Source organism: Perognathus longimembris, chromosome 6, assembly GCF_023159225.1.
Source record: "Perognathus longimembris pacificus isolate PPM17 chromosome 6, ASM2315922v1, whole genome shotgun sequence".
NCBI lineage: Eukaryota > Metazoa > Chordata > Mammalia > Rodentia > Heteromyidae > Perognathus > Perognathus longimembris.
Window position 1 is genome coordinate 49,425,451 of NC_063166.1, and position 20,513 is coordinate 49,445,963.

Consider the following 20,513-nt stretch of genomic DNA (forward strand, 5'->3'; position numbering starts at 1 on the left):
TGCTGTAGTTGACTTAGCCTTAAAAAGGAGATAGCTTGTGTGTGATAGCTACATCCGGCTGATGTTTTAACTACTTCTGATATTTTGAAATACTTGGTAAGAGTTGCCTCCCCCATCCCAAATTGTGGGTTGATCTCTCTCCATCCTGGCTTTTAGTTTTTTTTCTTAACCCCTTCCCTCCCACTCTCCACCACGGTGTAAGTTCAGGGCTTTAATTGAGATCATGTGTTTTCAACACCCAAGGACGGGGAAAAATCACAGCATAAGAACTAGATGAGATTTTGATCCTCTGATTTTTCTGAAACAATTTCTTTTATTCCTAACTTGGGGTTTTATGCCTTGCAGCAGACATGTCTCTGTAAACCTTTTACACTCACAGAAACTCTGCTACTGGGCCTGGACAATCTAAGAGACAGCGAGTGCAAGCAGGGGTCATAATACAAGTGCCCCAGGTTGTTGTACAGAATCTCCCCTAGCAACAACAGCCCAATAACAGATGAGAAGGAAGCATCTTCCTTCTTCCTATCTCTCTCCATGCATGCTACATCTCACAAGGCAAAGAGCTCACACAGGCAAGAACACTGGCATCTTCCACCACCCTCCAGAGTCCTCCCAAGCACTCACTGTAACAAGTCACGCACATGTGGCCATTCCTCCCATTTCCACCCAGAGAGAAACAGCCAAAGGTTAAGGAACAACCAGCACCCTAGCCCAGTTCCCAAAGAAGTCCTACCCCCACAGAGGCATCCTGAAAGCCTTAGTCCTGGGTCAAGGGAGGAGCAGAGGAGATTTGTTGCTCTTCCAGATGGTACAGATTACAGAAGGAGAAGGCTGTGGTGGAAACAGGTGGTGTTCCAGCATCCAAGAGACACAGTTGCTGGGCTGTACAGATGGTGCAGACTCCCTAGAAGTGATCAGATCAGGTCAGGTGCAAAGTCTTTAGAAAGTGGTGGTTCCAGTAAGGGGAATGGGTTTGGGGCTGGGTTCTGCTGGCATGAGCTCTTGCTGGCAGGGAAGTGGGGGGCATATACACCCTGCCCCTGCTCTGCTCTTGAGAGCTGTGGCATAATAGTCCAGGGGCTCTTCCTCAGCGCCTCCAGCCACATCCAGGAGACAGCAGCGGAGGCAGAGAACCCGCTGGAAGGAACGGCGGAAGTTGTCAGAGAGGAAACCATAAAGAATGGGGTTGGCACAGCTGTTGGCATAGCTGAGGATGAGAGACACATGGTTGATGGTGGCATTAAGGCTGGTGACAAATAGATTCAGCAGCTGCACCACGTAGAAAGGCATCCAACAGAGCACAAAGACGGCCACTACCATGAGCACCAGTCTAGTGATCTTCTTCTCAGAGCGCCTCCGCTGCTGCCAGCCAGCCCGAAGGGCCACTGCGCGCATCTTGCCCACAATGAGCAGGTAACACAGACCAATGGCCAGAACAGGTAGCAGGAAGCCCAGCAAGAACGTGTAGACCACAAACACTGCTGACCACGCCGGATGAGGCCAATGCAGATTACAAGCCACTGCCTGGCCATCTCGAGCAGGCTTGGTGTCAGCAAAGACGGCGATGGGCAACGTGACCAGCAAGGATGCCAGCCACACGCCCAAGTTAATGAGCTTTGCCACGCTTGGGCGCCTGTAAGTGGCAGCACGCAGAGGGTGCACCACGGCCACGTAGCGGTCCACACTGAGCACGGTCAGACAGAAGACACTGGTGAACATGTTGAGGCCATCCACGCTGAGCACTGCTCGGCACAGTACCGAGCCGAAGGGCCAGTGGCGCAGGGCAGCCGACGAGGCCACGAAGGGCACGCTGAGCATGAAGAGCTCATCCGCGATGGCCAGGTTGAGCAGGTAGATGTTGGTGGCCGTCTTCATCTTGGCATAGCGAAGGATCACGAAAATGACCAGGGCGTTACCCACCAGGCCCAGCAAGCACACGAGCGCGTAGATGCATTGGATGGTGACCATGCCCGCCGTCCCTGTACCGTCGGAGAGCGCAGCCTCCTCTTCCTCCGCTGGGGCGCTGCTGGCGTTGGCCGCTGCCAAGGACCAGGTGGTCTCAAGCCCTTCCACGCCCCCAGGGGGCAGCGTCGCCGGGACGTTCATAGCGAAGCGCGCCCACCCCGAGGGGTGACCACGCAGGGTGGCAATGCACAGCAAAGCAGATTGAATACAGCGCAAGAGACGGCGGGCAGCCGGGCCGGGGGTCTCCGGTGCGCAGACGCGCGGCGCTCCGCCTGCTCCGCCTAACTAGGGGCGGCGTGCCCGGACCTTGAGCGCCCGCCAATCCCGCCGCCCGCCGCCGCGGGAGCCTGGCTGGCTTGCACTGCTTCTGCCCGCGCCCAACACTCTGCCCCCTGCACCCGGCTCCACCCGGCCAGGTGTCCAGCCTGCAGTCGTCTCGGGTCCCTGCTGAGTCTTCCAGCCTCTGCCTCCCCCTCCTCGTTATCGGCTCCGCCCCTCAAACTCTGATCGGCAGCCCGGTCCAGGATTCTGTTTCTGCCCCAACTTAGGGTTCCTGCTCTACAGGTCCCACACCAAGCCTTCCGCAGTCCTTTTGGTCCCTTCTCCTGCTGCTCTCTGGGGGCCCTGTAGCAGCGGGGACTGACTGGCCCCGAATTCTTCCTTGGTTTGGATAAAACCACGTCTGGGATTGCTCCAGGATTATCTTGCACGCAGGGCTGATTTCCCCAGTTGTTGACGTCCCTTCCCTCCGTCCCTCTAATTTTCAGGAAAAACCTGTCCCGTCCTTAAACTTAAACTGACTTTGTGAAGGTAGAGTGTGAGGAGAACTACAGGTCTGCCGTAGGCGGGCTTAGGGCCTGGGAGCTGTTGAAGGAAAGAGTTTTGTGTGTCAGTTTCCCCCTTTCCTCCCATGATGACAACAATGGATCCTTAGAGTTGTGTGGAAATGAGATGAAATGGACACATATAGAAGCCCCCAAGCCCCTAACCATTGCATAAAAAGAGGTGCCCAGTTCCTGGGGTCCTCTTAGGCAGAGACTGGAGACACCCCAACACTTTGCACCCTGGTTAGGTCATTACCTGAAGGGTCTCTACCTTGGGTCTGTTAGTCAGGAAGGACAGGGTCCCAGCCCAGGATGTTTCTTGCCCTCAAATACCAGGGAGTGTGAGCTTCTGGCACTTGCTGCTGGACACCACGCAGGTACCTCTCACTTTGTGTGGCACCTAATATGGCAGAATTGGTGAAATGGGGCTTTGTTTTGGAAAATAATTTCCAAAAGACAAAAGCTGGTGTTAACCCCACTCTGTGGGGCAGGGACCTTCTTGAGTTCCAACCAGCCCCATCATACCTTAGGCTTATTGGACTATTCGATTATTATTATTATTATTATTATTAGACAGGATTATTTGGATGCCTCCGGTGGGATGGGGGAGTCTTAGCTCCCATGTTGGGTGGCTGAGGGGTGATGGCAGGATGATGATCAGAAAGACAATGTTTTAGGACTAGTGCTGGTGGCTTTTTGAAGGAGGAGCTGGAAGCTGCCCATCACTCATTGCTCTTCATTCAGGCTTGGGGCTGGAGAGCACAGGTGTGACCAAACCTCAAAACAACAGTTGACCCTAAATCTAGTTCCCAGTTTTTTCCAACCCAGATGGGCTCATTGAGATGTTGGTAAGCTGGGCAATGGTGTTTCACATCTGTAATGCTAGCTACCCAGGAGGCTGAGAGCTGAGGATCAAAGTTCAAAGCCACTCAGGCAGACAAATCCAAGAGACTCTTATCTCCAATAATCCATCAAAAAGCTGAAAGAGAAGTTGTGGGTTAAATGGTAGAGCACTAGCCTTGAGTAAGAAAAAAAAATGTGGGGTGGGGGAGGGGGAAGAGTGTGCAGGCTGAGTTCAAGCTCCAGTATGGAAAAAAAAAAAAAAAAAGGAGGTACAGGGAAAGGAAAACAAAGAGATGTGGTCTCTGAAGTCTTCCACTGTTTTATTATCATTCCCTATGTGTCTGTCTTTTCCTCTGGAACCATTCACCTCATTGTCCCGGAAAGAAACTGTAACCCAGAATTAGGAAGGAATGGTGCCTTTGTCATTCTGTAATGCAGGTATTCAGGGGGAAGCTGGCAAAAGAAGCTTGGATTTCAGACTCTAGGGGCAAAGTCTGAAGCAATCTCTCTGCAGATCACCTCCTCTGAGCCCAGTGTGGAGTTCCTAGGTTGTCCTCCTTCCTAGACTTCCCTCCTCTGTGGTCCGTTCTGCCTACTTAACCCTCAGCCCTCTTCCTTTCTGAGAAAAAAAAGAAAGTGTTCTTCCTAAAGCTTCCTGATTCTGTCTTTTCCCCTTCATGAGCAGACACCTAAAACTTACTTTGGAAAGATAACATTTAGGAAACTAGATATGCACGGTTGTGTTACATGTTATTACATACACAGAGTAAGTAGTTAGTGGTCAATAGAATATTATGAACATCCTAAAGCTAGCATTCCATGGCACTCCTGGAGAGGAGCATGCATTTATTCACTCCACCAGTCAATAAGTCATGATGGAAAGTATCTGCCCCATGCAGAGCACAGCCAAGGGCGGCACAGTATCCATAGAGAATTCACAGGTGCCTTGGTATAAAGTGATGGCCTACTGTTATGCAGAACTGCTGAGGCTCTGTGATGGTCACCACTGCCCAGACAAACAAATGTGACTCACTCGACCCATAGAGAAAGGGTGAGATTACAGGCTATGGAAGGCAATGAATTGCTGAGGATGTTGGTGGCAGGGAGAGAGCAAGTGGTCTCCAGAGAGAGAAGCTGGGAGAGCAGACATTGCTGAGGCTGGGGAAATGAGTGAATGAGGTGTGCCTGCAGCACAGGTGTTACCAGAACTTCTAAGATCACAGAGGACTGGGGGTACCGCCTGTGCCTGCTGCCTGCTTCCAAAGCCTGGAGAAGCAGGGAACTTGCATTCATGTCAAGTCCAGAACTGACCAGAGTCTGTCTGCTCCCTGGTTATACAAGGATGGCAGAGTGCCAAGGTCTATAAAATCTGCACAACTTATTCCGTGGGGCTCATAAAATATCATAGGCAACAACCACAAGCTGCCAAGTGCCAAGATACTGAAGAAGAGAACAGAATGCACACACTTGAATCCTTCCCTTTGTAGTTAGGGCAAAAAGCATTGAGGGATCATGGATAAAATGGTAGCTTGGAACGGTTCAAATTCCTAATCTAATCCAGGTTCACTGATTGTGCCTGTAACCTCAGCTAATTGAGAGGATCCTGGCAGAGATGGAGAGGATCATGGTTTGAGGCTAGCCCTGGCAAAAATTCATGAGACTATATCTCAACCAAAAAATGTTGGGTGTGGTCCACCATTGTCATCTAGCTACCTGTAAATAGGAGGAATGCAGTCCAGGGTGGCCAAGGCTAAAAACAAGACCCTATTCACAAAATAGCAACAGCAGAAAGGATGGGAGGCACAGTTCAAGTGACAGAATACCAGCCTAGAAAACTCATGCCCATAGTTCAAACCCCAGCACTGCAAAAACAAGTAATAAACACCAACACCAACAAAGGTCCACTTTAGGCAAGTTCCTCAATATCTTTATGCCTCCATTTCTACATCTGGAAAGTGGGCATGACAATTTACCACCTCTCAAGTTTGTGTGAGGACCCACCATGTTGGAGCTTGTGTGGGATTGAGCAATGCTTAGCTCCTGGCTGGCACTGGGTGAGCTTCCCTTGTCATGGTTATTTCTTTTCTACTCTGTGGTGGAGGACCCTAAAGGGAGAATTCAAGTGGTAAGACAAAGGAAGCTATACCTTCTTGCATGTGCCCCCAAAATGGCCGCCTTCAGGATTAGATAATATGAACCATTGACAATCTGTTCTATATTACTATCATTGTTTTTATTGTTAGATTTGTATAGGTTTCTAGTTATAGTTTTTTTTAATGTCTAACTGCATTTAAAATAATCTGAGACATGTAGGAAAAGAACTGTATTATACCAACTTTTCCTAAAACCCCCCAAATAGAGTCCATTTTACTCTTGCTCAGCCCTTAACTCACCTCTTGATGGCTTATGTTGAAATAAGACCCCTCCAGCAGCAAAAGGAAGCCCTACCAGCAATTTCACTCAAGCCTGGGGTAGCTTGGTGGTAGGGTGTTCACCTATCATGCATGATGCTCTGGGTTCTACTACAGCAGTGGAAAAGTCTAAAACAAAACAAAAACTTCACCCAGCAATTATGCAACTGCAGCCAAACCAAGACATATGGGTCCTCCAGTTATGGGAGGTGGGACTTTCCATTTAATTTTTTGTTCATTACCACACAAACTGGTTATTGCTTTTTGTTTCCCTGGAATTTCTAATCAGAAAAAAGGGACAGAATTTGAACTTTGTTAAGCACCAGATTACCACCCAAGGGGATAATATCCAGGTGACATGTCCTAAACATCATCTGGGAAGAGTTTTGTAATGAATCAGAAAGACAAGGTGTGTGTTTTATAGTGGCAGCAAGGCGTTACTGGGGATGGCCCCAGGAAGAGGGAGATGATGCCTTTGTCACTGCGTAATGAAGGTGGTTAGGGGAAGCTGGTAAAGGAAGCTTGGACTCTAGAGGATCTGGGTGTACACAGCCCACAGTGAGAAATCATCATGCTTCCAAAACATGCCCCTTCTAAAGTTGCAGTACAGAAGAACCACAGGAAAATGTGGGCTACAGGTCACTCAAGCAAGAGTGATTTCTCCGGAAAGGAGGACTTGAGATGCTTCACCCTTTCTGAGATGAACGTGGGGTCACATGGATCTAGGGAGTGTGACCTTCTCCATACCACCTTTTCCCCCCTCAAGTTCCATCATGCCTCAGGAGTGATGGTCAAGGATTCCTTAGGGCATTCACTTAGCTCTTAAAAATGACAAAAATGAAAACAAATTTCAATATGTATATGTATATATATATATGCACACATATGTGTGTACATATATGTATATAAACATATGCATATATATTTACATACATACACACAGACACAGACACAGACATGCACACAGACACACACACACACACACACACACACACACACACACACACACACACGGTACTCAGGCCCTTAACACAGGATTGTCATTGCGATAAAATTCTGTGAAGCTAAGGAACAAGTTGGGAAATTCAGGTCTGATGCTTGTTCTTCTCCCTAGTTGAGGAAAACTTCCCAAGGCAGAGATCTGAATCAGCAGAGAGTGTCAGGTGGGAGGTGATCGATGAACACCTCGCACCTTTCTCCAGCACCTGTGTTGGGTTGAGTCGCAGCTTCAATCTTAGCACAGTGAATGATCATGGACTAGTCACCCAGTCCTCTCCATGCTTCCATGTTTCCATGTTCTTCTATGTAATGTGAGATTAATCCCAGCCCTGTCATAGATGTCAAGCATGCTATTAGTCAGCTTTCTCTTAATAGAACCAATGCCTGAGATTAACAACTTCTAAAGAGAGAGGTTTATTTAGCCTCACAATTTTGGAGATTCCAGGTTAGGATAGATTGATACCATTGCATTGTGACTATCATGATGTCTCATACCAAGACAAAATTGCTGTGGTGACAAGCCAAGATGGAGAGGAAGGAGGGAAGAAGAGAGAGAGAGAGAGAGACAGAGACAGAGAGACAGAGAGACAGAGAGACAGAGACACACAGAAACAGAGACAGAGACACACAGGGAGATGGAGATCCCAGGGGACACTTCCCCAATGATCTAAAGGCCTCTTGATAAGCCCCACCTCTTAAAGGTTCTTCTACACTGCATACCCAGCTAAAGTGGATATCAGCCACTACATTTTGAGATGCCTAGGGCAACATACCTGCTACATGAAAGTCCTACAAAAGAAAGTCTGTCTCTATAGGATATTTTCCATTGCACCCTTCCTGACCTTTTACTCTAGGATGTATATCTGAGGATCTATTTTTGTCTGTTGTACATGCCTGGCATTGGTCCTGAATTGTTCCTCTGTACATTGTTGTGAGTGCAGAGCAGGACTAGGCTGGGTCTTCAGGCGCTTCTCCTGCAGGTGGTGAAGCAGCTGTCCACAAGCACAGCTGGTCCCTGCTGCTGGAAAATCCTGTGTAGTATTTAGTCCCAGAAATGAGACAGTGGGGCATAGCCTCACCCCACTCCTCAGGCTTCTTGTTAGAATAGTAGCTACCAACCCACCTCCCACTCCTCCTTCATATGTACTTTTCAGGCTGGGAGGCTGCTGCAAGGTGGAGTCATTTGGTCACTAAGGACCTGCGAGTAAGTGATTCCTCACAGTTTAGCAGTCCCTAAGGGTAATACTGAGCCTTTGGCCACCCTATGAGCAGCTTCTCTTGCTTGTTCCTCATGGCTGAAGCTGGCCTTGAATTTCTTTAGTCTCCAAAGTACAGGATTCCAGGCATGTACCACCATGCAGAATAGAACAAGGGTTCTCAAAGTGTAGCCCTAGGCTAACCCATCCATATCACCTGCTAGAAAATTCACATCCGGAGCTGACCTTCATCTGCTGAATCAGGAACACTGCATGGGGGGAGGGGCTAGAGACAGCCATCTGATGGGCACTGTCTTAGTTCTTCTGAGCCCTGATTTTCTCATCTGGCCCACTTCCCAGAGTTGGCTACAAGCATCAAGAAAGAGGCTTTCCATGAACTTGGCCTGCAATTTCTAGGCTACCATTTGGTTTGAGGGGCTACAGAGCACCTAAAATGGGCAGGTGAGGTATAAGAGTGCTTTAAGTGTTGAGTACACACAGGGTTTAAGGCCTAAGGTGAGAGAAGGATGTAAAATATCTCAGTGATGTTGTTATATTGATTTGGTTTCATACTGGAATAATAGTGCATAGGCACAAAACAAACTACATTATGGAGTGAATTTTACCTACTCTCTTCAATTTTTGTAATAGTTACTAGAAAATTTATATTTACAGTGTAAGCTATATTTCTTTTTTCTTTTTTGTCAGTCGTGGGACTTGAATTCAGGGCCTAGGTGCTGTCCCTGAGCTCTTCAGCTCAAGGCCTATTGCTCTACCATTTTGACCCACAGTGCCACTTCCAGTATTCTGGTGGCTAATTGGAGATAAGAGTCCTCAGACTTTCCTGCCTGGGCTGGCTTTGAACTTTGATCCTCAGATCTCAGCCTCTTGAGTAGTTAGGATTATAGGCATGAGCAACCAGCACCTGGCCATGTGCTGTATTTCTATAGCATCACAGATCAAGGGGTTATTTCTAATCTCTCACAATATTACTGAGTTTACAAGCGATACTATTAGCATACTGGTTGTGTTTTAGTGCTGCGTGTGATAGCACACACCTATAATCTCAGTCCAGGGAGGCTGAGAAAGGAGGATCATGAATGCAAGGCCAGCCTGGACTACATAGCAGGATTCTGCCTTAACAAGACAAGAGCTGAAGAAGTAAATGGCTTGCCTAGGATGTACAGGTCCTTGATTTGATCCCCAGCACCTGAGAAATTATAAAAGTAAAATTTTAAAATGCAACAGCCAATAAGTAATTTGAGATAAAATAAAAAGAAACTTAAATTCAGCTTCTTCCACATTACATTCCAACTGCCAGATAGTTACATGTGCCTGTAGCTAACCATCTGGGCAGTATAGCTCTAAAACATTTCTAGCGTAATGGAAATTTGGACCTAGAGCCTAGGGCCATTGACCCTGGGGGTCCAGTCCGGCACTGGCAAGATTTCAACCATTGTCTTATACCTCCCAAAGCCTTCTGGCTCTCCTTCCTTGTGGGTGGATCTCTGACTTTGTTTAGAACTACATTTTAAGTGCAATTATACACTCAGGTTGACTTCCTCCCTGGAACCAAGGATGGTTGTGGCATGTGGCCCAATTTTAGACAATGATGTATGTGAGGATATCTGTAGGGGCAATTTCTAGGAAAGGCTAGGCTCCTGTCTCATGGGGCGAGAACGTTTGATGGGGCTGCAGCTATAGTCACCTTGTAACTACAAGGTAAAAGTTTGTTTGATATGACAGCCAATGTGTTGAGCATGGAAGGGCAGACAGGAGGGGACTTGAGTACTCATAGTGAGAGCTGAGGAACAGCCAGTTATCTTGAGCTGGTGACCATGGATTTCTTCTTATGTAAATGATTAACATTCCTGTTTTACTGTGTTTAATTGTGATTTCTGTTACTTGCAGCCCAGAACACTTAACCATTGTCCCAGGGAAAAGTATTGACTTCCTCATGCCTCTGCTTTCTCAACCTAATAGATGAACACCAGAGTTCTTATCTTGCTAAATGAAGTAATACCATATTAAGCACAACATACATCTCTATGACTATGTGCTTACAGCCTGTTTAAATTTGTTGATGGAGCTGGGAATGTGGCTTGGTGATAGAGTGTCTGCCTAGCATCTATGAAGCCCAATTCCTCAGTACCACACAAACAGAAAAAGCCAGAAGTGACGCTGTGGATCAAATGGTAAAGTGATAGCCTTGAGCAAAAGAAGCTCCAGTACCCAGGCCCTGAGTTCAAGCCCCAGGACTGGCAGATAGATAGATAGATAGATAGATAGATAGATAGATAGATAGATAGATAGAATTCATTGCATTTTATATATTAACATGAATAAAATGTCATTATTTTTCCAGAATGTTAACAAAAAAGATAGATAGTAGATAGATAGAAAAAAATAAATGAATTGGCTCCTCTAAGCTATGTGAAGTACTCAGCATAGAATTTGGAGTCTTACACCTTTCAAACTTGCCATTGCAGTTATTGTCAGTACAATAACCAGACTGTGAATGCTGAATTCTGTTCCTAGACCTTTGCTAATAAAGGGAAAATAAGAGTTTCCTGTTCTTCTCCCAAACAACCCAGGAGGAAAATTACAGTAGCATAAGAAAGATGCTTTTGTCTCTGTGAGTTCTGGAAATTTAAATCCTCTCACAATTGAGCATGCCACCTCTCCAGTGCTTAGAGTAAAATGAATATATTTAAAAATAGATTTTGTAATAGTTACTGTAGATCTGTTTAGAGTTCCTTGGAGGAGTGGTTTGTAATGCAGTCACATTTCTCAAGTTCAGAAATGGGGGTTTTGAGCTAGTAGTGGTGTTTTATGTCTGTAATCCCCATGCTGGGGAGAATTGTAAGTTCAAGGCCAGCCTGGGATACCTAGCAAGACAGTTGTCATACAAACACACAGAGAAACAACAAAGTCAGATACAAAAATAAAGATGAGGATTCCACATTATCTTTCTAGTTTAGTGATTTTTTTTTAGGCCCCAGTAAGAAGTCAATGCTTTTTTTTTTCTTTTTGCCAGTCCTGGGGCTTGAACTCAGGGCTTGAGCACTGTCCTTGGCGTCTTTTTATTCTTTGCTCAAGGCTAGCCCTCTGCCACTTGAGCCACAGTGTCACTTCTGGCTGTTTTCTGTATATGTGGTGCTGGGGAATTGAACCCAGGGCTTTATGTATATGAGGCAAGCACTCTTGCCACTAGGCCATATCCCCAGCCCTGAGGTCAATGCTTTTTAACACAAACTGTTTATGTTGTAATTCTCCCCCATTATAGTTTTAGTAACTTGAAAACTAGCCTATTTCTTAACTGTCATCAGCTATGAAAGGCTGAAAACTGTATTTCTGAACATCCTCACAATTTACTCTACTTGGAACCTAACCAGTAGTAACAAGAAACAAACACAAGTAGAAACAACACAGAGAAAGAACTGGGCTTTGTTTTTGTTGGTACGATTTACATTGCACCTGTCATTCTGAAACCAAAGGTTTAGAATCCAGACCCAAACTCCAGTACTTATAAGCTTCAGGTATGGCCACTTGCATCTAAACACTACCTATAATGGTAAAGGGCAGAGAGAAAAGGTTTATTATGTCCCCACTGTGAGAAGAGGCAGAGAAAGCACTCCAGCCCATCTTTAGCCATCGCCAGTGAATATACACGAGCTGTAGGTTTAACCAGACAAAGAATTAGGGGAAGAGTGAAAGATAGGGATAGCTAAGTAGTCACAGTTACAAGTGGGGACCAGTGCTTGTCAGCTCTGTCCTTGGTTTGGGAGGAGTTCTGGAGAAGTTGTTACTGCTGTCATCACTTAAGGGATGTCATCCTGATTAAGACAGACAAGTCATCAGTGCCTGGTGGCTAGTTTGTCCTGAGAAGTCCCTCTCTTCCATTTTGTGGGTGAAATTTCCTCCATCCCTCTTGGCAAGATGCTTTCATCCTGGATTCCAAAGTGGCTGCAAAGTGAACAGCTTAGGACAAAGACAGAAATAAAAATAAAAGCAAAGATTCCACACTGTCCTTCTACTGTTAGTGAATTTTTAGGCCCAAGTAAGAAGTCAATGCTTTTTAACACAAGCTATTTAAGTGTCTGTTGTGATTCTGCCCATTATAGTTTTAGTAACTTGACAACTAGCCTATTTCTTAACTGTCATCAGCTATGAAAGGCTGAGAACTGTATTTCTCTCCAAACATCCTCACAATTTACCCTATTTAGAACCTAACCACTAGTAAGCCGGTCATACTTTTGCAGTTGCTGGGGAAACACAGGAGGCTGCTGGGTCAAGAACAAGAACATCATTACTCAGGGCCCAGTGAGCTTCACTTTCTCTGGCTCACAGAGGTAAGAGAGGTGAAACCAGGAGAATGCTGACTGCACACACTGTACATTGAATTGAGAAATCCCTGAGTTTAAGTATGCCCAACTTTTGCCATAGAGGATGACAGCATCTTTATTATCCTCATCAGAAAATAATCTTCCCTCTGCCCTCTGAGAGATCAGAGCTCTGTATCTTAAGTTTGCTGCTATACAGACACCTGTGAAGTAAAAGACAGTTCAGAGCAAAGCTTGCTGGTGGCTCAACTACCACAATGTGCAGAAATAGGAGGATCTTCAGTTCTACCTCCAAACACCGTCAGGTAGAGGGGATACCCATGCACCTCACCTTTCTATACCATCCTGCCCATTTCTACCATTTTCCTTTTGGGTACTCTGCATCAGAGCAGAGTTTCTTGCTGCATTTGTATTTGGCTCCAAGCCACTCCAACCCCACAGTATTATTATGTGTTAGTAGTCTATCATTTTCTATGTAAATTATTCTCAGTAGTCCAAGTTTAAATGTCTAAGAAATTAATTGATTGGTTCAATGCAGGTCCAGGTTCAGGCTTGGTTCAAATAGCTGTGGCCAAGTATAGAGCCATTTGTTGCCAGCACATTGATCATTGATGCTTCTCTGTGACTAGGTAGGAGGTGTGAAGTCTCACAGGGCAAGAACAGGGAGACAGTCTCAGCAAAGAATCATGTAATAAACATCAATTTACAACTGTCTGCATGTTTCTTAATAGCCGCAGTCACCTTAGTAATCTGATCATTCATATTAAAAATATCAGAGACTAAATATGGTGGCAGAGGCCATCAACACTCCCAACACTTTGGGGAAAGAGGCAGGAGGATCATGAGTTCAAGGCTAGCTTGGGCTACAGAGTGTGTGTGACTCTGAAGAAAGAGAGAAAGAAGGAAAGAAGGAGAGAAAGAAGAAAGAAAGAAAGAAAGAAAGAAAGAAAGAAAGAAAGAAAGAAAGAAAGAAAGAAAGAAAGAAAGAAAGAAAGAAAGGAAGGAAGGAAGGAAGAGGAAGGAGGGAGGGAGGGAGAGAGAGAGGGAAGGAGGGAGGAAGTGAGGGAAAGAAAGAGAGGGGGGAGGAGGGAGGGAAGGAAGGAAATAGAAAAATGTAGCCAAATATGACTGGAATAACATCAACAGAAAAATCTCCACAATAAAATCACTTAATTATATAGCTACATGTTCTGAATATTTGTTAAAAAAAAATGATTGTGCCATGATGCGGAGTGTGCTGAGAGCAAGGCTTGACAGCTTCTTTTATTGCTAATGGCTGGCTGGCTCAACGCTAGTTGGAAAGTGCCAGAGTCATTTGTATTGTCACAGACATGTACTGTTTATATAAATCTTACTCAGAAAAACAGAAAAGCAATTGTAAAAACCAAGCCAGTAGCTACAGAAAGAACAGCCTGAAGAAAAAGGCTCAATAGGGAAAGCAATGCTCTTTGGTAGAAAATTATGACATTTGTACTTCATGGTTGAATAAATTTTCATCCTGCATGATACCTCATGGATTTCTTTGTATTCTCTCATAATGAGATGCAAAGGCCACAAAGAGAAAGGGCTGAGTCAAGATTGGTCAAGAGAAAGCAGAGGGTGGGCACAGGCAATAATGGTCAGAGTTAGTCTCCAATGGAGAATATGTGCAAACCCGGTGAGTTTAGGGTGTGGAGAGCGTGACCTGTGCCCTTGGGACTGTTTTGACTCATCAGGTTCCCTCCACTGTTTGCCATAATTGAAGATTTATACATCTCAAAACCCCTGCCCACCAGCACCTCATCCTGGGATCAGTTATCCTCAGGCAGTTCCATTTCACACACGGAGCCCTACATCTTCCTTCATCACACACACACACACACACACACACACACACACACACACACACACACACACACAGAAAATTGACTGCTGGCTTTGTTTTCTGCTCAGGTCCCCATTTTGGACTCCTGAATGCAGCTTTCTTCTCTCCTGTGCCACACTGCTCCTCCCGCATGCCATGCGTAGATCCTCAGTGACTGCCTAGTGAATGCACATTGTCTTTCCAGACTGAGGCCCTGGGCTATCAGTTCATTCATTCATATATACATTCATTTATTTGCCCACATTGATAAGTTTCAGGCATGGGGTAAAGCACGTTCAGATGTACAAGAATAAAAATAAGCCATGCAACAGTGGCTCAACCCTGTAATATTAGCTACTCAGGAGGTTTATATCCAAAGATGCTAGGCTTAGATCCAGCCTAGGCAGAATAACTTATTAGACTCTCATTTGCAGTTAAGCAGCAAAATGACAGAGCATTAGCTTTGAGTGAAAAAACTAGGCAAGAATTCAAGGCTCTGAGTTCAATCCCCAATTTGAACATGAGTGAGAGAGGAGGAAGAGAAGGAGGAGAGAAAGACAGCACAATTCTCATGCGATGGTTTGAATAAGGGTTATGTCCTATAAAGTTGTGTTAAAAACTTTGTCCCCAGGGTGGTATAGTGAGTCTAGTGGGAGGGATTATAGATACTCCATCACTTTTTCTGCTTGAAACGTGTCTACTCATACCCATCATGAGCTCCTCACTATTGCCATCATCAGAGGCTAAATGCATGGGTCTTTCTGACCTTGGGCTTTGAACTTCCCAAACTGTGAGCTATTTAACCCTTTTTTATTACAATTGGATAACTCAAGTATTTTATTATATAGTGATGGAAGGCTGACTAATATATCTTGTTTCTTCTCTTGAACTCTCACTGTTCACTGTGGGAGCCAATACAGCTGCTGTAAAAGCATTCCCCTGAAAGAATATGAGCCAGACTGGAGCCTGGTACAGTGGTTCAGAGAAAAGAAAAAAGCAATCTCCCTCAGTTTGGAGCCTGAGGCAGATTGCACAATGGGGAAGAAGTTGGAGAATTACTGATTCTTTTCCTGGCTAAGAGACTGGGTGGCTGGGGCAATCCAAAGACTAAGGGGACCTCTGCGAGGTCCCCTTGCCTATTCCTCCCTTCATCGAATGCCTCCTACCTGTCCCTATACTGATGGAGATTCGTAGAACACTCTTCCACCTCCAGACTGCAGACATTTGTTTTTGAGTATGGCTAAGAAAGTATGGTTAGAAACCTGGTGCATCTGAAAGCTGAAGCAAGATAGTGAGTTCAAGGCCTTCCTGGACTACATCGCAAGATCCTGTCTCCAAAACAAACAAACAAACAAAAAACACAATAAAAACTAATGTGTGCAAGGAGCCATGTTCAGAGTAGGTCTGCTTAGAGTTTCCTTGAGCACTGTCCTCTTTTGAGGTCCTCTATAAACTAAGCTGGAGGCATGGTGGCAGTCGAAGCAGACACGCTTACTCGGCAATCCTGGGGAGACTGCCCCAGACTCTCCACCCTTGAAGGGGGACCCCTGGAACCCCGCCTTCAACATCTCCAACTTGTAGCTTTTCTTGTTCTTGTTCTTGTTCTTGCCTGTGTGTTTTCCTCCTTTTGTATTGTTATAGTTGTTTTGTTTTTTGTAGCCTTTTGGACTGAACATCTGATCAGAGCTATAGGTAACGTTCTATCATGGGAACCTCCATCTAGCCCCCTAGACTCAATCCTACCTCACTGGAGGGAGGTTAAGGAGATAGCTCAGAACCAGAGTATGGCCCTTAAGAAGGAAAAGTGGATCACCCTGTGCAAGTCAGAATGGCCCACCTTTAAGGGAACTAATTGGCCACCGGAGGGAAGCTTTGACATAGGTAAGATCAGGACTTTGCAACGCCTAATCTACACCCCTCATTTGGGCCATCCAGACAAAAGAGAAACCAAGAAGGGTTTTACTAAGACTATCAAGCCCTGGAAAATGAGACTGGAGAATGCTAAAATCATTTTTTAAGGGTTTTGTCTTAAAATTTGTGTGTTGCAGGGGTAAGATTGAATACCTCCTGCCACTGGAAAATGTACGGCCGATGCTTATTTTGCACGCTTTAAGATCTTTTGAATATGAATGTGTGTGTGTGTGTGCATGTGTGAGTGTGAACATGTTCAAGGCTGCAGTATGATGCAAAACTAAGTTTAAGTTTAAATTCAAATGGTCATCAAGTTTGTGCATTATCAAATGCTTTAAAGGATTATTGCATTGTTTTAAAAATGAACTAGAGTTAAAAAAAAGTATTTCTCGGGGCTGGGGATATAGCCTAGTGGCAAGAGTGCCTGCCTCGGATACACGAGGCCCTAGGTTCGATTCCCCAGCACCACATATACAGAAAACGGCCAGAAGCGGCGCTGTGGCTCAAGTGGCAGAGTGCTAGCCTTGAGCGGGAAGAAGCCAGGGACGGTGCTCGGGCCCTGAGTCCAAGGCCCAGGACTGGCCCCCCCCCCCCAAAAAAAAAGTATTTCTCAGGGTTCTTTAATTAGCAGTCAAAAAAAGTGGGTATCTTAATAAATTAAAACTTGATTTAACAAAGGGCAAGCTGGCATGAACTCATTAAGCCCTATGGAGTCAGGATGGAGCCAATAGAGGGCTTTCTTTTGTCTCTTTTGTTTTCAGATGAACTTTGGAAACCTGGTGGTAAAAATGAATGATTTAACTGGACTAAATGGTCAAAAAGTTTATTTATCTGATGTGATTTGATTCCTATACTATTTTTGTAATTTGGATTTTAAAGGATATATATTAAACTGGGGCTGGGGATATGGCCTAGTGGCAAGAGTGCTTGCCTCATATACATGAAACCCTGGGTTCAATTCCCCAGCACCACATATACAGAAAACGGCCAGAAGTGGTGCTGTGGCTCAAGTGGTAGAGTGCTAGCCTTGAGCAGAAAGAAGCCAGGGACAGTGCTCAGGCCCTGAGTTCAAGCCCCAGGACTGGCCAAAAAAAAAAAAAAAAAGGATATATATTAAACTAATGGGGATAGAAGTAAACTCTCATTAACTTTATGTATATAGGAAGAAATGGCAAAATGGGCCAACGTTTCTCACTAATTTATTGGAAAGCTGAATGGATAAGTATTTCTAATTCTGTAATTGTAATTCCTGCATTAAAAAAAATTGTCATTTGAGTTCAAAGGTCTTCATGCCATGCCATAACTGGGACTGAAGAAAAAAAAAGAGAGGTATTTTTAAAAAAAACAAGCAGCCCAGAGGCAAAGGGCGGCACCTGGTTTCAGAATGCCTGTAAGCTTCAGAGTTTTTTCAATGCAGATAAAAGCCAAAGTGTTAGTGTTAAAGCAGAGGTTAGTTAAAAAAAAAAAAAAAGGCTTTGGAAATCAAGAATACATTTCTAGATAAGAAATTTGAAATTTGGAAGTAAAATTGTCCTAAATGATTATTGCAAAGTGAGAAAAGGAGAATTATGGCTACCAAAATGTTTAATTGCCATTCCAGTTTCTCTGTAGGTTTTTTGTAACAGTTTCCAGCAGACCCACAGAGGACAGGGGATTCCTACAAGTTTGTCAAGATCTTACATTGGCCCTTAATAAGTTCCAGGTAAGAGTATGCTTAAAAACTACTTCTGTGTGGACTACCTTGTTGCTTTTAATTGGAGTAAAGTGGCCTCTTGTAAGACTCATTGATCTGAAATCTGCGGTTCGAAGCCAGCCCAGGCAGAGAAAGGTCCCTGTGAGAGACTTGTCTCTAATCAGCCAGCAGAGTGCTGGGAATGGAATTGTGTGGAGCTCAAAAGTGGTAGGGTGCTAGTCTTGAGCTGGAGAGCTGAGGGACAGCACTCAGGCCCTGAGTCCAAGTCCAGTGAAAAGTCACTCCTCCTGGGACGAAAGTGGTGGAGCATCCAGAGGCAGTAAGCCACTGCTTGGATGGCAGAGATGGTGTCAGATCCTAGAGTCACTCCTGTTTGGCCTTTCAAAAGTTAACCAAAATTGAGAGACAAAGGGTAAAATACGAGAAACAACAACAAAAGCAATACTTGCAAAACTGTTTGGTGTAAGTGAACTGAACACCTCAGGGGGGGCAGGGGGAGGGGCGAGGGGGGTATGAGGGACAAGGTAACAAACAGTACAAGAAATGTATCCAATGCCTAACGTGTGAAACTGTAACCTCTCTGTACATCAGTTTTATAATAAAAACTTAAATTAAAAAAAAAGTTAATCAAAGCCAGGAAGTCCTAAAAGAATAGTTTGTAAGCATGCCTTTCTAATGCACATGTCTGTCTAGTGGGCAGGAACTTGCCAGTCATCTGTGATAGTGGGTAGTAAGGGTAAGTGTCAAATGAGAGGATAGTTTAAAATCCCAACCCCCTGCATCTACTCAAAGCCCTGACTGGCAGTGAGAATTTTAAGCTGATACATCTGTTCAGGAAAGAAAGCTTGTAGACCTGAGATTGTGTCCTTACTGAGATCTGTTAAAGGCCTGCAAAGGTAATGTAGGCATTTTTTAGGTCATCAGAGTTCAGTTCCCTAGCCAGTCAGGAAAAAGCTTTTACAAACTAGAATGTTAAAAGGCTACACTGCCGTAGCCCAAAAAGAAGTCTGTATAGTTGAAAGTTAAAATGTTGAATGTAATTTCCAGTTTGGAGTAAAGTTCCTAATGGACATCTGATCCTGCAGCTCCTTGGTAAAGTAGACTAAGGTTATAGGTTCCTGGCTAGGTAAGGTCAATGTCCCTGAGTCAGCCTGAAGAAGTTATAGAAGATGGATGATCTTTGCCCATCAGCCTCCCCTTTTAGGACCAAGGGACCAGAGTTGTTTTGGGGAAGATGAGGCAGGATAAACTAGAGGCATGGAAAACAGAGGTAACAGTATACAGAGACTGCACTTGTGAGAAATGGTTACAGGCCAAGCCTTCTATGTTGGCTTAAAAAAAATCCTAGTCTTAATATCTGATTCACACTTATTGCCCTGGCAAAATGACCCAAGGGCCATTGATTGCCTAAAGCTGTCTTGACTTTCAGTAATGTGCCAGCCTGCAAAAGCTAGTGTGCTTAAGAAGGAATCAGGAAAATACTAGGAAATTTGACTAACGTTAGGCTTTAGGTTAACTTAGGTTAAGCTTCTCTAACCAGTCTATGGAGAAAGTTGAAGGTAACCCAGAAGGTGTGACATTCTACTGGAACCACTGCCACTGCTGCCTTACACTACAGCCCCTGCCCATTGCATTTGAGTGAGGATCAAGGACAGTCTAACAGTCATCTGGAAGAATCTACATCTTCAGATGAGACTCTTATCACACGCAGCTGACAGGCTGGAGAGTCACTTCCAGGCAATGCCTGGGGTGAGAGGTGTGTCCAAGAGTATTAAAATGTGTCCAGATGGATTAGGGTGTGACCTCAGAAGAGAGGGAAGTAACTGCCATCAGGTGTGCCAGGTACCAAGGTAACTGGACAGAGATTTAAACTGCTAGGGGCATCTTCATGGAGCCCTCTTGGGGGTGGATCTTGCAGATGCCACTGGCCAACCTTAGGCACTTGGAGAAACTGGAAACTGGAGAAATCCACTCTAGAATAGTTGGCTCATGATATAGAATATAGATATAGAATATAGATATAAAATATAGATATAGAATATAGGTATAGAATATAGATATAGAATAGTTGGCTTATGATAGTTGGCTCTGGTAGAGTCACAGTAAATTGCCTTCATGTAGTTGAGATATACCGGAAAATGTAGACAGTTTAAAACTCTAGCAGCAAAGAAGCCCCAGGAAATGTAAAGAGGAAGGTTAGTATAGAAAGCCTTGGAGAAAGGGATAGAGAAATGGTTTCCTCTGGATAAGAAAGGGATTTAAAAAGTAAATTGTTACAGAATGTTCCAGTAAGTCACTGATGGTGTGAGGAAGTAGAAGATGGTGTGAGTGGGGATATGTTAAATTTTATAAGACACAGATTACAAAACTGTATAAGGAAAGACTTTAGAGAGAGAAAACAAAAATGTTTCCTTTAGATTAAAAGGTTTTGGCATGTTAAAGGTGAGAAAGACAATCCCTAGAAAGTGAGTATGTAACAAATGGT

The 20,513-nt window shown here is 44.7% G+C and overlaps 1 protein-coding gene across 1 annotated transcript; it reads right to left on the reverse strand.

The window, feature by feature from the left end:
- Positions 1–421: 421 nt before the first annotated feature.
- Positions 422–2,106, reverse strand: Sstr4 (somatostatin receptor 4). The gene has a single exon (XM_048347407.1). It carries the CDS (start codon positions 2,104–2,106, stop codon positions 940–942), a length of 1,167 nt encoding a protein of 388 aa, XP_048203364.1. The 3' UTR covers positions 422–939.
- Between the last annotated feature and the right edge of the window lie 18,407 nt (positions 2,107–20,513).